This window comes from Monodon monoceros, unplaced genomic scaffold (genome assembly GCF_005190385.1).
Source record: "Monodon monoceros isolate NGI ecotype Baffin Bay Population unplaced genomic scaffold, NGI_Narwhal_1 Super_Scaffold_3, whole genome shotgun sequence".
NCBI classification, from domain to species: domain Eukaryota; kingdom Metazoa; phylum Chordata; class Mammalia; order Artiodactyla; family Monodontidae; genus Monodon; species Monodon monoceros.
Genome location: NW_021703780.1, coordinates 60,624,290 through 60,640,906, shown reverse-complemented (window position 1 = coordinate 60,640,906; position 16,617 = coordinate 60,624,290). Strand labels below are relative to the sequence as shown.

The following is a 16,617-nucleotide window of genomic DNA, read 5'->3' as shown; positions in this document are numbered from 1 at the left end:
TGTGTGTGTGTGTGTGTGTGTGTGTGTGTGTGTGTGTGTGTGTGTGATGGTTGTTTTTTTAACTGCTTAATCACCAATTTCCATTAAGATTGTAGACAAATTCTTCCTGCTTTTGAAGTATCTCATTTAAATGGGCAAATGCGGGCTTCCCTGGTGGCGCAGTGGTTGAGAGTCTGGGGACACGGGTTCGTGCCCCGGTCTGGGCCCGTGAGCCATGGCTGCTGAGCCTGCACCTCCGGAGCCTGTGCTTCGCAACGGGAGAGGCCACAACAGTGAGAGGCCTGCGTACCGCAAAAAAAAAAAAAAAAAAAAAAAAGTGCAAATGCTGAGGAAGGAACTCCAACCACAAGATTGCATAAATCCTGAGGGAAAAATATAGATGCTGAAAAAATAAAATTTAAATTTTTTTAAAGAAGAATAAAAATAAGTTACAAGAAAACAATTTTTAGTACAGTAGTCCCACCTTATCTGCAGGGGATATGTTCCAAGACCCCCAGTGGAATGCCTGAAACCTCAGATAGTACAGAACCCTATATATACCATGTTTTTTCCTATACACACATACCTATGATGGAGTTTAATTTATAAATTAGGCACAGTAAGAAAATATCTGAATTGCCAGCACCACTGCTCTTGCATTTTGGGGCCATTATTAAGTAGAATAAGGGTTACTTGAACACAAGCACTGTGACACCACAGTAGTTGATTTGGTAGCCGAGGTAGTAGGTAGCATATGCAGCATGGATATGCTGGACAAAGCGATGGTTCACGTCCCAGGTGGACAGAGCAAGATGGCGTGAGATTTCATCACGCTACTCAGAACAGTTTGTATTTTAAAACCTATGGATTGTTTATTTCTGGAATTTTCCGTTTAATATTTTTGCACTGAGGTTGACTACAGGTAAATGAAACTGCAGAAAGCAAAACCAAGGATAAGGGGAAGACTACTACAGATACTGGAGGAATTAAGAGAGGCCACCTGCTGGGCTCCATCTTTCACACATACATCTGTGAGACACATCTTGAGCAGAAACATCGTATTTTCATTCTTTTTCCATTGATTGGTCCCCCCCTTCATTTCATCATTTTTTAGGAGTTTTGCTCTTCCTGCACATACTGACTTCTTAGGCTTTTTCTTCCTATTATTTCCCCCAGAACTTGTGAGGCTGTGAAAAGGACAGTATCTTTAGCTCCCAACCAGATATTGAGGCTTTCCCTGCCTCTGTAGTTTGCATCTGCCCCCCTTCTACAGTAAGTCCGCTATATACGAACAAGTTCCGTTCTGAGAGCGCGTTCATAAGTCCAATTAGTTCGTAAAGTCCAACAACGTTAGCCTAGGTACCCAACTAACATAATCCAACTAACGTAATTGGACATGCAAACACATGTTCACATCTTTGAAAGTTCGCAACTTGAAGGTTTGTACGTAGGGGACTTAGTGTATCTCCCCGGTCCTGCCCCCATCTCTGCCTGGCTTGACCTCATTTAGGGGAAGAGAAATCCCATGGGTATTAGTCACCTCAGGCTGCCATAACAAGATACCATAGACTGGGAGGCTAAAACATTTATTCCTCACAGTCTGGGAGGCTGGAAAGTCCAAGATCACGGTACCAACCAATTCCATTCCTGGTGAGGACCCTTTTCCTGGCTTGCACACGACCCTCTCCTCTTGTGTCCTCACATGGCAGAGAGAGAAAAGCAAGCTCTCTGGTGTCTCTTTTCATAAGAGAACTAATCCTATCACGAGGGCCCTACCCTCATGACCTCTTCCAACCCTCATTACCTCCCAGGGGCCCCGGTTCCAAATAATATCACTTTGGGGGTTAGGGCTTTGGCACGTGAATTTCAGGGGGTGGTTTACAATTTAGTCCATAACACCATGTCTCCCCATTTTCGTGACTGCCACAGTTCCAGCCCAAGCTAGAGAGAGGAAGGTCAGGATGTTAGTGAGAGTTCATAGTCAGGAGTTGGTACAGGATCCATGCTCACCCTGTCTGCCTTGTCCTGCCCACCACCCTGACCAGCCCAGAAGCCAGGCAGGTACCTGCCCCAGCTGTGGCCACCCAGGGCCAGCCCGTCAGGCTACTGGGCCACCCTAACCACACCCTGCCCAGCAAGGAACCAAGAAGGGAAGTCATGTGGAGCTGTTAAGTTCTGAGGAAAATGTGGGGAGATAAGGCATTTAGACAAGATGCTCTTACCCTGCCACCCATTCAGTGCTGGTGTGTCTCTAAGCTCATTCCAGATTTATGTCCTTTTCCTCTCCTGACATTCCTGTGAGGGAGCTAGCAGGGCAGCTTGGAGGGGGCACTTACTCCCTGAATTCCCAAAGCCCAGTGAAGCCCAGCTCTGCCCTGCAGGATCAGACCCCTTCTGTCAGGAAAACAGGCCAGAGCACTGGAAGAGCCAGAAACATGGGCCACGGCCCAGGTGTGACAGGCCCGGCAGCTGTTGGCAAGGGCAGGAGTCCTTGGGTAGTGAGTGCCAACCAAGGGGCCTGGATCAGTGCCACAAGTGGGGCCCCTGTCTCCCAAGGTGGTCCAGGGCTCTCCTGAGAAGCTGCCTTGATGGTGAAGAGCCAGAGAAGGGGTCCTCTGCCTGCTCACCACCCCCCCCCCCATCTCCCTCAGCACCTCTGCTTTTCAGTGGGCTGGGTTTCTGACTTAGACTCTACTCAGACAAAGGATTCTGCTGCCTAAAACAAAACCACACATCTGGTCAAACCTCACTGCTCTACAGTGGAGGGTGTAGAGGCCTGGAGAGGGACAAGGACTTGCCTCGGGTCACACCCAGGTCAGGATGAGGTCGTAGTAGGGGCCAGGGGAGTGAAAGTGTCTGCTCTGGGCCAGGTGGCTCTTCTGTCAGCTCCCCAGCTTCAGGACTGACTGTCTCAGGGACGCAGATGCTCCCGAGAGCGGGCCTTCCCCGTGGGGCTTACTGGGTCAGGCCAAGCCCCAGCACTTAGACTGCCCCCTGCCGAGCTGTAGATCCCACAGCCACTGAGTGATCCTCCAGACCTGGCTTTTCCTCTCACCCGTGAGCAGATAGAGGCACAGGAATGCCCAGAAAACCCACGGCCAAACCAGGCCTGGACTGAGGCCCCTCCACCTGTGCAACCTGCATTTTGCTCTCTAAGGAGAGGAGGGTCTCCCTGTGGTGTCATCAGGCCTTCGTGCCTCAGCTCTGAGTCCTTCTGGTCCTTCCAGACTGTGCTGGGTACTGTGCTTGGCACCAGGATGCAGACACCCGTGCTGTCCGGGAAGAGGGACGGAGAGCAGAGAGTGGTGTATGTGAGGGAGGGGAAGCCGGCAAGGTCCAGCCTGCTGAGGAGGGCTTTCCTGAGGGAGAGCTGGTGCGGCCAGGTGTGAGAGAGGACGGCCCCTGCCATGGCCTCGAAGCCAGAGAGGAGCCCTGGGGGTGGCGAGGGGCAGCCCTGAGCCCCACGTGTCCCTTCTCTTTCAGAGTGCAGCTCCTTCTCGCCACCCACCACAGTGATCCTCCTCATCCTCCTGTGCTTCGAGGGGCTGCTCTTCCTCATTTTCACATCAGTCATGTTTGGGACCCAGGTACACTCCATCTGCACAGATGAGACGGTAAGCAAGTGGGCAGCCTGCTCACCATCTACCTCCACAGCTGGGGTGGGGGGAGGGCTGCTTGCAGGCCAGACCTGGGAGCCCAGCGGCCAGGCACTGGGTGTGCAGGGCACATTCCTCCATTTGCAGTGACTCGGGATCTTCTTCCTCCCCACTTGGGACTGGCATTCACATCACACCAGGAATGGGGCCCCGCAGCCTTGGCAAAGGGTTCCCTTTTGTTACAAGCCCTTCCACCTTCCCGTGATGGTTCTGTCTTATACACGGCTCTGGGTCGGGCATTCTGCTAGGCACTGGGATGCCCTTCCCATCCAGTGGCCACAGGCTTGGAGACAGGTGGTGGACAAAGGCCACCCTGACCCAGGTGGCACAGACAGGGTCGGCTTCCCAGAGAAGGTGCCTTCACGAACAGGTCCTGAGGATGGAGTCAGGAGACAGCTCAGCTTGAGCCCCCAGAGCAGTGGGCAGCAAGACCCGGCTCTGGTCCTCATCTGCTGCCTTCTACCTGCCCCCACCTTCCGCCCTGCTCACAGCTCCTTCTCTGGGAGCTTTGAAGCTGCTGGCTCAGCCAAGCTGGAGCCCATACCCCTGGTGCCACTGCCACTACCTCTCAACCTTCCTAAGGTGTCCAAAAGCCTCCAGGTGGTCAGTCCGTGGCTGTGATGTGGGCATTTCTTCCCTGTTTGGGTTTGGGGTCTGGGTAAGGGGCCCCAGGAGGAAGGGGCAGCCCTTAGCTCTGGGGTGAGGTCATGAGTTCCTCCTGGCTTCCCAAAGTCCCCTTCAGGTAGCAGCTCTCAACAATCGTCTAGGGTTCTTTGGGGGAACTTCGGCCGATTGGGTAGTCAGCCTTAGATGGAGGCTCGTAGGAAGACTCAGTTGTTGCTGCTGCTGCTGAGGCCCCATTCCTGTGGGTGTGGAAATTCAGCATGTGGAGAAGGATGATGCTGCCGGCTGCCAAGGCACCACCATTTGGATCTGCGGCAATTCCCCATGGTTTAGAAGGTTGGGTGCCTCTCGGCACCTCTTTTCTTTTATAAGCATTCATATCATTATAAAAGAGTGTCTGTAAAAATAGTAGCCAATGGTGTAGATCCAGCTGTGTATCCATGCAGTAAATGTGACAAACTTCTCTGCATAAGACCTGCAGGGAACCCAGAGATGACTATCTGGCCCTACCCGCTGTTGGGACACCCCCCAGGCCACACAAGCCATGGTCTGGGGGAGCTAGAAGGAAAAGTCTCATGGCCCTGGTCCTAGTTGTTCTTCCCCCTCAAGGGTATTCCTAAAGGGAGTCACATTGAAAGGAAAGGAGAAAGAAGCCAAGGGCCTGCAGCTCATGGGAAAGGGCATCTTGCCCTTGGCCTCTATTGTCCCAGGGCCCTAGGCTGGGAACCTAGGTGTCCGACCCGGACACCTGTTTGGGATGCATAGGAGAGCCAAGAGGGCCCATGACCTCCCACTGCCCAGACTCAGACTGGGCTGTCCCCTCAGGCCCCGCCCCTGCGCCTCTACTTCACAGAGACCACAGCAGACAGGCCCCTGGCCAGACTCCTGCCAGGCTGCTTCTCCCCTGTCCTCCGGCCCCACCCGCTGACCAGCTCCTTCAGGAGAAGGGAAAAGGGAGGGATCAGCCTGCTCCCCCAGGCCACATTTTTCTTGCGAGACTTGGCCAGGGGGTCGTGCAGGCTCTGTGACAACTGCTGAGGTGGCCTTGGGTCACACTTCTCCCCAAAGGAGTACAGGAAGGCCTTTGCCGGGGCTGAGGCTGAGGCTGAGCGGTCTGTCCGTGCGGCCCTTCTAACCTATACTAATCCCTCTCCTTCCTCCTCTGTGGTGACCTCTCCCTCCTGTTCCACCTCCTCCACTGTGCCTCGCCAGTCCCGCTAAGCAGGGCGCTCCTTGGCCTCTCAGGCTGGGGGGCCTAACAGCACCAGAGCTGGTCCTTTGACATGGTTCTTTTTTTTGTCTGCAAAGTGGTCATAGTAGCTTCAGACTTACCATGAACCGTTCCCAAATTAATGGCCGTCCTTGGCTATCATGATCTCAAGCTCCCCGCCAGCTGAGGCTTCCTGCGCCCCAGCCTTCACAGTGCTCCCACACACACAGCTCAGAACCAGGCCTGAAGCGCCTCTGCAGACCCAGCAAGGACTCAATTAACAAAACACTGGATTGCACAACTAGGAACAGTGGCTTAGGGGCCTGCTGACTTTGCTCGTTTGTCCCTTCCTTCCTGGAGGGACTTATACATGTGTGCCTATATGCCCACCCCCCCAAAAAAAATTATGATTTTTTTCTTTAGCACTTTTTATGAGAGAAAGAGAAGAAAAATGTACTATGTAGATGAGCTTCATGGCTTTAAAAAGGAAGCATTTACTCCATTCACCTCAAGCTAATGGATATCTCTCCCCCAAAACCACAGCAGTAAAGTGCTTGACTGAAAGTATGATTGTTCTTGTTTTCAGGGAATAGAACAATTGAAAAAGGAAGAGAGAAGATGGGCTAAAAAAACAAAATGGATGAACATGAAAGCCGTTTTTGGCCACCCCTTTTCTCTAGGCTGGGCCAGCCCCTTTGCCACGCCAGACCAAGGGAAGGCAGACCCGTACCAGTATGTGGTCTGAAGGACCCCTGACCAGCATTGCCACTCAGACACAAACCACATCCCAGCACTACCATCCAATCCGTTCTCATGAACGTTTAAACCGAAAAAGCAAAACAACTACTCTAAAACATTTTTTTTAATGTCTCAAGTAAAATGGCTGAACATTGCAGAGAAAAAAAAAATGTCCCCATGTTTTATTTTTAAAAGATCATCCTTTCTATTTTTTTGGTGACCGAAGCTGCTTTTCTTTTTTCCTTTTTAAAATCACTTCTCTGATCTCTGGTTTCCTCTCTGCTGTCTGTCTGGCATGACTAATGTGGAGGGCGCTGTCTCCAGGCCATGCCCCCTTGTACTAACTGAGTCGTGACACTTGTGCGTGGATGGACCGGCCCGGACACCTGTTTGGGACGCATAGGAGAGCCAGGAGGGCCCATGACCTCCCACTGCCCAGGAGGCAGTGGCGAGCACCCAAATGGGAGTTAAAACCTCACCGAAGATGGATGCTTACTCCTTGTGACCTGAGAGGGCCAGGATCAGGGATGGAGACCTTAAAAGGGTCCTTGACACAGTGGCCTCATCCCCCATGTGAACACGATTCGCCTCCTAATTCACAAAATCAATTTCCTGCCTTGTACGTTAGGGGCTCTGGGTGTGTAGAATGACTTGTGGGGTGGGGGATGGAGATGAAAGGGGTCTTATTTGTATTCTGAATCACCAGTTATATTCCAACTCTGATTATTTGGAAGAATGTGAAGAAGTTTTTCCAGTTCAAAATGCCTTATACAATCAAAGGAAGAAGAAAATGACCCAGCTTCAGGCGAGCTACATTTCCCTCATTAACGTTTGCTTCTTCTCTGACCTCCCCACCTCCCTCCCTCTCCTAGCGAGGTGTCGGTTAAGCAGTGTTACTGCCAAGTGAAACAGCCTCAGCTCCACCGTCAACCCCTTCTTCCTCATTTTGTAAATCCCTGCAGTGGGTTTACTTTCTGACATTTTAGACCCATAAATGTGCACATACCCATGTCTTGTCTGTATTTTAACCTGGGAGACCATTATCCTGCGTGGGCTGACCGTGATGCAAGGGCAACATTACAGCCAAACATTTTAAAGTTGAGAGATGGCCATCCATCCACTGGAATCGGCAGACACACCTAAGCCTGTGGCGCTGAAACTGACTGGCTTTTTCATTTGCATACTTGTGTGTTGAGTCTCATTTGAAGGAGGAAGGGCCTGAAGACAGTGGCGGGAGGTGAGGGGACAGGGAGTACGCATCAAATGCAGAGGTCGCAAATCCGAATACCATCTCAACATGGATTTGTTTTTTTAAGCGATCACCACAAACCTTTTTTTATCTTTTGCTTGGGGTGGGTGTGGGGTGAGGTTTATTAAATCAGCCCTGGGTGAGGAGAGACTTCATCTAGCTATGTGATCTTTCAGAAAAGTAAGTGGAACATGCTGCCTCTTTTCAATTCTGTCAGTGCTTCCACATGGAAACAAAACGCAATAAAAGTTTTCCAAAACCTGTTCTGGCTGAGCTCCCGTCTCTCACAGTGTTACCCCTCAGGGAGAGCCGATTGTCCAGTCAACGTGAGTGTGCTGTGTTTGGGCATTTCTTTCATTGCTTTTAAAGGACATGTATGCATGCTTCCTCTCTTGAATGAGGTTTCTATTGTGTTGCCGCTAAAGGACGTTTACAGCCCCGTCTTGGACAAGGTGCCCCCACCGGGCCTCTCTCCTCTGGCTCTTTCTGCTGCCTGCGTCCCTTCTCTTATGCTTTTGGGCTCCCAGTTGCTACAGAAAAACTCATCAGGTCTGTGGAGTTTGCTTCTAGGGTTGGGCCTGGGAGAGAGACCCATTTTCTTCTGCCCACCCAGCAGAAGGCAAAGTCAAGCCAGAGGAAATCACTGGAAGCTTCCACACACGCCCTGGGACATCGCTTTGAGGAGCTCTTCACCATGCCTCGGATGTTTAACCAAGGAACCCTGTGACCTTTCCTAAGTCAATTAACTTCGACCTGCCTCTGCTGTGCTATTTACGCCATGGTCAAGGCTGTGATCTGGGCTTTTTTTTTTTAATGCTGCTTTTAAATCTACTTTATAGCATTTGTTTCCCATGTGCTTTCAGAAGAGAGAGTAGGACTCAGGGAATATTTTTAAGTATTCGGATGCCTCAAAATACCCCATCTTCAAGGGCATTTTTTTAAGTGACCCAAGTTGGTTCTTCCTCCCATGGAATTTCTAAGGAATACAGTAGATAGTGCTGAAGATGTATTGAATTTTTTTCAAATCCTAAAAATAGAAACTCATCATTTATACCTAAGCATACCATGTATATCTTTCCCAGAGGGAGAGTCTCCTTCTGACATCCTGTATGATTCTGTCTGGGTTTTTATGAGCCCTTTGGCTGAAAGAACGAATTTTCCCCAGTTCTCAAGCCAGAGTGAAATGCTATACTCAGAACATAGGAATAGCTCAAAATTCTCTGTGTTCTTCCTGTTTCATCTTGTTGAGATGGAGAACGTTTTGCCAGGAGCACAATGGCTAAGGAATGTGGCTGTCCTCTGCAGCATAGTGACAGGAAGAAACAGGCATCCCTGAGCCCTCCTCAGTATTCCCAGACGTCTGATGAGGGAGGACCCCTCTACACAAAGGCAGCCCTAGCCTTTTGCTTCAGCACAGGAATCCTGACAGCACTGAATGGTGTGTGCATGGGAAAATGAGACAGTAGTAGCCACAGTCTTCCAGAATGTGGGCTCTGAGGAGTGGAAAGGAAAAATAAAGAGGAAGGACTTGGCCAGTTGGATTAGGTGACTCCTTCCTGCCTGTCAACTTCCTGTTTGTGTTCGTAGCAACCAGACTGACCATGCAAAAGGCTTAGGAGCAAACAAATCTATGCATATTTGCATGGGCTTGGTGACGTCATGCACAAAGTGGATTCGGGTAGAAATGTATGTGCTGCGTCTTCTTTTAATCATACCATCTCATCTTTGTAATACTTTTTCCTTGGAAGAACCCAAAGTGAGACATGTTGAGTTACCAGCTTTTAAAATCCAACTTCCTGGGGGCTTCCCTGGCGCAGTGGTTGAGAATCTGCCTGCCAATGCAGGGGACACGGGTTCGAGCCCTGGTCTGGGAAGATCCCACATGCCGCAGAGCAACTAGGCCCATGAGCCACAACTACTGAGCCTGCGCGTCTGGAGCCTGTGCTCCACAAGAGAGGCCGCGACAGTGAGAGGCCCACACACCGCGACGAAGAGTGGCCCCCGCTCGCCGCAACTAGAGAAAGCCCTCACAAAGAAATGAAGACCCACCACAGCCATAAATAAATAAATAGATAGATAGATAAATAAATAATCCACCTTCCTGATGAGGTAGGTTAAACAGTGTTTATTAAACACTTAACGTGAGGTTGGCATCACACAGGAACCCCAGACTTTGAGAGGCTGGGCTGGGCTCTCCCAACTAGGCCAATGGGTTTTACATTTTTCTCACTTGAAAACTTGTAGTGCATAAGCCTCCAGGGTGAGCCAGTAGAAGTGAGGGGTTCCAACCTTAAAGGGGACCTTAGTTGTCAAAGATACGTGAAGAGAAGAAGATTTTACGGGATTCCCTCTTGCGAATCTTCTTGCTGAGGATGTACTGAGGCAGTGCACCTCAAAGTGTGGTCCACAGACCAGCAACATCCTCGTCACCTGGGGACTTCTCAGAGATGCAGATTCTCAGGCTCCATTCCAGACCTGCTGAATCAGAAACTCTGAGGGGGTGGGGCAGCAGCGATCTGGATTTTCACAGCCCTCCCCGTTGATGGTGACACATGTTCAAGTCTGAGGATCCGCTTGGGGCTTGCAGGGGTTGCCCAAAGGCCTGCTGACTAAGCGATCCTGTGTGCTGCGGGGCTCAGTGTGGTGCTGGGTGGGCTGTGCCCACTGTGAGCCCCTCTTCCCTCATAACCAGCGGCCTCCCCAGCCAATGAATGCTGAGAAAACAAGGAAAGTATTTGTTAGAAGGAGAGCCAAACTGTTAGTCTGTCCAGCAATCTTTCTCCACGTCTTATCTGGCCAACTGGTTTCTGGACCAAGGGGCCCTTTGGGTGAAGAACCATCCCAAAAGGAGATGAGACAGAGTGAAGCCAGGGTCCTCCCAGTGGGAGCGGTGGCCAGTGAGTGATTAGAGCCTGGCGCAGCCACGCACGTGAATGTCCTGGCCTTTGGTTTCCATCTGTGGACCTCAACACCCATGTGGCTTTTTCTCGTATCTTTTAAATACATATCTGCCTGAGAATCACCTAACAAAGGATAAAGGATTCACAGTGAAACTAAAACAAGCCACTGACGAGTCTACTCTCCCAAACCAAAGACTTCATTCCCCCACCCCGCTTTCTCAAGAAAAAACCGTTAATGACTTGAGCCTCGTGATTACCCTAGCAAAACTGAGTGAGTCCCAGGGACCCCTCATCTGCACACACGGGAGCTGATGACGCCGATCCAAGGAATTATGAAAAGCGTTGCAGAATAGTGTTTGCAAAAACCTTCGGGGGGAAGACAACGTGCTCTGACATGGACATAAAGGATGCCCTGAATTTCTGCAGCTGAGGTCATGGGGTGATGGGGCCTTGGGCCCTGGCCTTGGTCTTTGGTTCAAATCCCTGCTCAGCTACTTCCTTCCTGTGTGACCTTAGGCAGTAATTTACTTAAGCCTCAATTTTCTCGTCTGTAAAATCAGGGAGATAATCTAAATCACAGAATTGCTGTGAGGATTCAAAGAGAGAAATGAATGTAAATGTTAGGATGGTGTCTGGCACATTGTATGGCTTTAGGGAATGTTAGCGCTGTCGAAGCTGTACTTTCAGACCATGTACACAACTGTTCATGATGTGTGAGATCAGTGTATTGGTTTGCAACAGAATTTTTTTAAAGAAATAAAAAATAATGCATTACACCTTGTGAAATACATATTGTTTCATGAAACTTCCGGGGGGAGTGGGGCGGGTGTGCGCGCGCGCGCTCATATGCAACAGAAGTGTATTTCCTATTGTGGGCTGCACTAAAAAGATGTGAAACCACTGATGAGAGGGTTGTCTGGCCATCTCTGAGGAGGACACATTTGCATAAGCTGCAGCACCTCCGACTTTCTATGTCTGAGATGCAGGGAGCAGGGGGACCTCCTGCTCTTGCTCCGTGGGCCTTAGCTGAGTCCTTACAGAGCACGTGCCTGGGTCTCTACCTACTAGGGAGCCGTAGTCCTGGTACATTCATTCTGGGGCATTCGTGAGTTTGTTTATAGATCACAGCTCATGTGTCACCCAGGGAGACCAGGCCCAAAAGGCCCAAGTCACACACTCCCTGCAAGAGGTGCTGGTTTAGGCTGTTGCCCCCTTACCAGGGATCAACCATTCTTGTCTGCATGAGCCTAAAGTGGGTATCACTGCTGCCTCCGCAAACCTCCAGCTTGAAACTCTGCCTTCAGGACGCCTTTATATCCACACAGAACTCAAAATTGCGTCCTACCAGGAAAAAGAAACCCCACTGGCTCCTCCTGAACCTGAGGGTCCAGACCCTCAGCCTTTCTTATGCATCAGATTCGTTTGGAATATTTTCTCCTCTTCAAACCCAGAGCTGACACTCCTGGATGTTTACTTAACTGCTGAGGAGGTTCATCTGGTGGGCAGGCCAGGCTCCATCTGGAACATTTTTACGAGCTTGCTGAGGAGGTTGAGTAGAGACCAAGAGTGCTCTTCTGGGAACACGCCACCACAGGGGAAAATCATCATCCTGTGGGCTCTCTTTTTTTTTTTGAATTAAAAAAATTTTTTTATTGAAGTATGGTTGATGTACAATATTATATGTTACAATATATGATTGAAAAATTTTAAAGGTTATACTCTATTTATAATTATTATAAAATATTGGCTATATTCCCTGTGTTGTACAATATATCCTTGTAGCTTATTTTATACAGAACAGTTTGTACCTTTAATAACTTACTCCTATATCGCCCCTCATCTTTTCCCTCTCCCCACTGGTAACCACTAATTTGTTCTCTATGTCTGTGAGTCTGCTTCTTTTTTGTTATATTTACTGTTTTTTTGTATTTTTTAGATTCCACATAGAGGTGACATCATACAGTATTTGTCTTTCTCTGACTTATTTCACTTAGCGTGATACCCATCCATGTTGTTGCAAATGGCAAAAGTTCTTTTTTTATGGCTGAGTAATATGCCATTGTGTATATATACCACATCTTCTTTATCCATTCACCTGTTGACGTACATTTAGGTTGCTTCTATGTCTTGGCTATTGTAAATAGCGCTGCTTTGAACATTGCGGTAACTTTTTTTTTTTTTTTTTTTTTTGCGGTACGCGGGCCTCTCACTGTTGTGGCCTCTCCCGTTGAGGAGCACAGGCTCCGGACACGCAGGCTCAGCGGCCATGGCTCACGGGCCCAGCCGCTCTGCGGCATGTGGGATCTTCCTGGACCGGGGCACGAACCCGTGTCCCCTGCATCGGCAGGCGGACTCTCAACCACCGCGCCACCAGGGAAGCCCTGCGGTAACTTTTTGAATCGATGTTTTTGTTTCTTTCAGATATATATCGAGGAGTGGAATTGCTGGGTCATATGGTAGTTATATTTTTAGTTTTTTGAGAAACCTCCTTACTGTTTTCCACAGTGGTTTCACCAATTTACATTCCCACCAACAGTGCACAAGTGTTCCCTTTTCTCCACATCCTTGTTAACATTTGTTATTTGTATTGTTTTCAATGATAGCCAGTCTTACAGGTGATATTGTAGTTTTGATTTGCATTTCTCTGATGATTAGTGATGTTGAGCATCTTTTCACGTGCCTGTTGGTCATCTGCATGTCCTCTTTGGAGATCTGCTTATTCAGGTCTTCTGCCCATTTTTTAAGCAGCTTGTTTGTTTGTTGCTATTGAGTTGTATGAGCTGTTTATATATTTTGAATATTAACCCTTCATCGGTCATATAATTTGCAAATATTTTCTCCCATTCTGTAGATCGTCTTTGTTTTGTCGATGGTTTCCTTTGGCATGCAAAAGCGTTTAAGGTTAATTAGGTCTCACTTGTTTATTTTTGCTTTTATTTCCTTTGCTCTAGGAGACAGGGATTTGATAGGGATTCCGTTGAATCTGTAGATTGTCTGGGGTAGTGTGGTCATTTTAACAATATTAATTCTTCCAATATAAGAACATGATATATCTTTCCATCTGTGTTGTCCTGTGGGCTCTTGTGCTTCATTTCCCTCTGCAGCTTTTCTCTGCCTTTGAGTGAGGATTTGCAGTAGAATTGAAAATGCATTGGGCAGAGAGAACACACCAGTTCTTTTCCTGGTTCTGAGGCACAACCAGCAGGATGAGCTTCGGCCGCTGTCACAGCCTCTCAGAACCCCTGTCTTCCCCTATAATGAGCGTTAGTACTAACACCCGCCTCCTCTCAGGGTGGTTGTAAGGACCCACAGTCACGGCTTTGAGTGAGCTCAGTCAGTGCAGACCCAGCCAGTCTGTCATTTCTGGGTGTCCCCTCTGCAGCCTGGTCTGCCAAGTGGCCGCATCCCAGCACCCCTGCAGTCATGGTTAGAACGCCTCTCTCAACAGGCTGCAAATGATCACCCAGGAAAGGAACCCAGAATCCCCAAAGCAAGTCACTCAGCTGGCCATTGCCGCTCCCGCTAAGGAGGGAGGCCTGGTGAGGGGCCGGACCGTGAATAGCACAGCATCCTGTGCCCCAGACCCACGTGAGGTTCCCTCAAGAGTTGTGTCAATAAGGTCCATTTTCTGAAACAGCTTTTCTGTTATTATAAAAGTCACATCTGCTTCTTGGTGAAAACTTGGAACATGTGGCAAGTCTACAGAAATAAATCAAATCTAAAATCCCATCCCCAGGACTTCCCTGGTGGTGCAATGGTTAAGAACCTGCCTGCCAATGCAAGGGACACAGGTTCGAGCCCTGGTCTGGGAAGATCCCACATGCCGTGGAGCAACTAAGCCCCTGCACCATAACTACTGAGCCTGCGCTCTAGAGCCTATGTGCCGCAACTGCTGAGCCCACGTGCTGCACCTACTGAAGCCCAGGCGCGTAGAGCCCGTGCTTCACAACAAGAGAAGCCACTGCAATGAGAAGCCCGCACACTGCAATGAGGAGTAGCCCCCACTTGCTGCAACTAGAGAAAGCCCGTGCGCAGCAACAAAGACCCAACTCAGCTGTTTAATTAATTAATTAATTAAAAAAAAATAAAATCCCAAACCCCAGGTTCCACAATGATGTCAGATGCAACTTTGCTTTCTTCCCTTGTCACCACGTGGACAGGACTTTCCAGTGTATGTAAAACTGTATTGATGCCACTTTTTTTTTTAATTTTATTGAAGTATAGTTGACTTACAATGATGTGTTAATTTATGCTGTTCAGCAAAGTGATTCAGTTATACATGTATATATATATTCTTTTTCACATTCTTTTCCATTGTGGTTTATCACAGGATATTGAATATAGTTCTCTGTGCTATACAATAGGACTTTGTTGTTTATCCATTCTATATATAATAGTTTGCATCTACTAATCCCAAACTCCCAATCCTTCCCTCTCCCACCTCCCCTCCCGCTTGTCAACCACAAGTCTGTTCTCCGTGTCTGTGGGTCTGTTTCTGTTTCTTAGATATGTTCATTTGTGTTATAGTTTAGTCTCCACATTTAAATGATACTATATGGTATTTGTCTAGGTCCATCCATGTAGCTGCAAATGGCATTATTTCATCCTTTTATATGGCTGAGTAGTATTCCATTGTGTGTGTGTGTGTGTGTGTGTGTGTGTGTGTGTGTGTGTGTGTGTATCTCCCCACCACATCATCTTTATCCATTCATCTGTCGATGGACATTTAGGTCGTTTCCATGTCTTGGCTATTGTAAATAGTGCTTCTTTGAATATAGGGGTGCATGTATCTTTTCAAATTATAATTTTGTCTGGGTATATGCCCAGGAGTGGTATTGCTGGATCATATGGCAACTCCATTTTTAGTTCTTTGAGGAACCTGCATACTGTTTTCCATAGCAGCCATTGGTATGTTTTCCATACCAATTTACATTCCCACCAGCAGTGTTAAGACGATTCCGTTTTCTCCACACTCTCTCCAGCATTTATTATTTGTAGACTTTTTGATGATGGCCATTCTGACTAATGTGAAGTGGTACTTCACTGCGGTTTTTATTTTCATTTTTCTAATAATTAGCGATGATGAGCATCTTTTCATGTGCCTACTAGCCATCTATATGTCTTCTTTGGAGGAATGTCTATTTAGGCCTTCTGCCAATTTTTGGATTGGGTTATTTGTTTTTTGTTGTTGAGTTGTATGAGCTGTTTGTATATTTTGAAAATTAGGCCCTTGTCGTTGATGCCACTTTCAATAACTGCATAGTGCTGTGCTTTATAGAATAATTTACTTAGCCATCATTATTGGACATTTTGATTGTTTCCAACTTCTCATTATTAATCCGTGTTCAAGACTGTATTGCATAAATCGTGTCTCAGATTTTTCTTAGCTTTTTACTGAGAAATAATTTCAGACTTAACCAAAAAAGAAAATTAGTAAAAATAGTACAAAGAGCTCCCATATGCCTTTCAATCAGTCTTTCCAAATGTAAACATTTTATAAAACCATAACACAAATATAAAAACCTGGAAATTTACTGATACAATACCATTAACTAATCTATATACTTTATTCAGAGTTCTCCAGTTGTCCCACTAGTATCGTTCTCTGTTCCAGGATGCCACATTGCATCATTTGTCCTGTGTCTTTAGTTCCTCCTCAGTCTTTCTCTGTCTTTCATGAACCTGATCCTCTTTCTAGTTGAGGTTAAATTCACATCACATAAAAGCAACCATTTTAAAGTGTGTGGTTCAGTGGCATTTAGTACGTTCATAATATTGTACAACCACCACTTCTGTCTGGTTCCAAAACAATTTCATCAGACTTTGATCCTGTTGAAGATTATTATCCTGTTGAAGATATTCTGTGGAATATCCTGACATCTGCATTTGTCTGATGTTTTCACATAATTAGATTGAGATTATGCCTTTTGGACAGGAAAACCAGTGAAGTGATGTTCTGTCCTTCTTGGGGCACCGTATCGGAGGGCACGTGATGTTGATACATTTCATTATTGGTGATGTTAACTTCAATTGGTTTAAGTTATATCTGCGAAGTTTCCTTACTGTAAAGGTACTGTTTTACCCTCGGTAATTAGGAAGTATCTTATGAGGAGATACTTTGAGATCAGGTTCTTTAACCTACCATTTTTCCAAAAGCCAAGAAACTTAAACCTCTGAGATGGTGTGGGACGAAAGAGTGGTGGAGAGGAACTGGCCCAGGTGTGGCCAGATCTCAGTCTGTACGTGTATCTCAGTTTCTCC

General features: G+C 47.7%; 1 protein-coding gene across 3 annotated transcripts in view; it reads left to right on the top strand.

Moving 5' to 3' along the window:
* The window catches only part of ZDHHC3 (zinc finger DHHC-type containing 3), a 54,404-nt gene that overhangs the window by 35,622 nt on the left and 2,165 nt on the right, over positions 1-16,617 (top strand). For 2 of the 3 annotated variants that reach the window (XM_029242089.1, XM_029242087.1), the window contains one exon: positions 3,463-3,593. In XM_029242089.1, the coding sequence (XP_029097922.1) occupies positions 3,463-3,593 (131 nt within the window). Of the gene's footprint in view, positions 1-3,462; positions 3,594-6,055; positions 11,143-16,617 lie in introns of those variants that run through there. The other variant, XM_029242088.1, reaches the window with a different exon arrangement.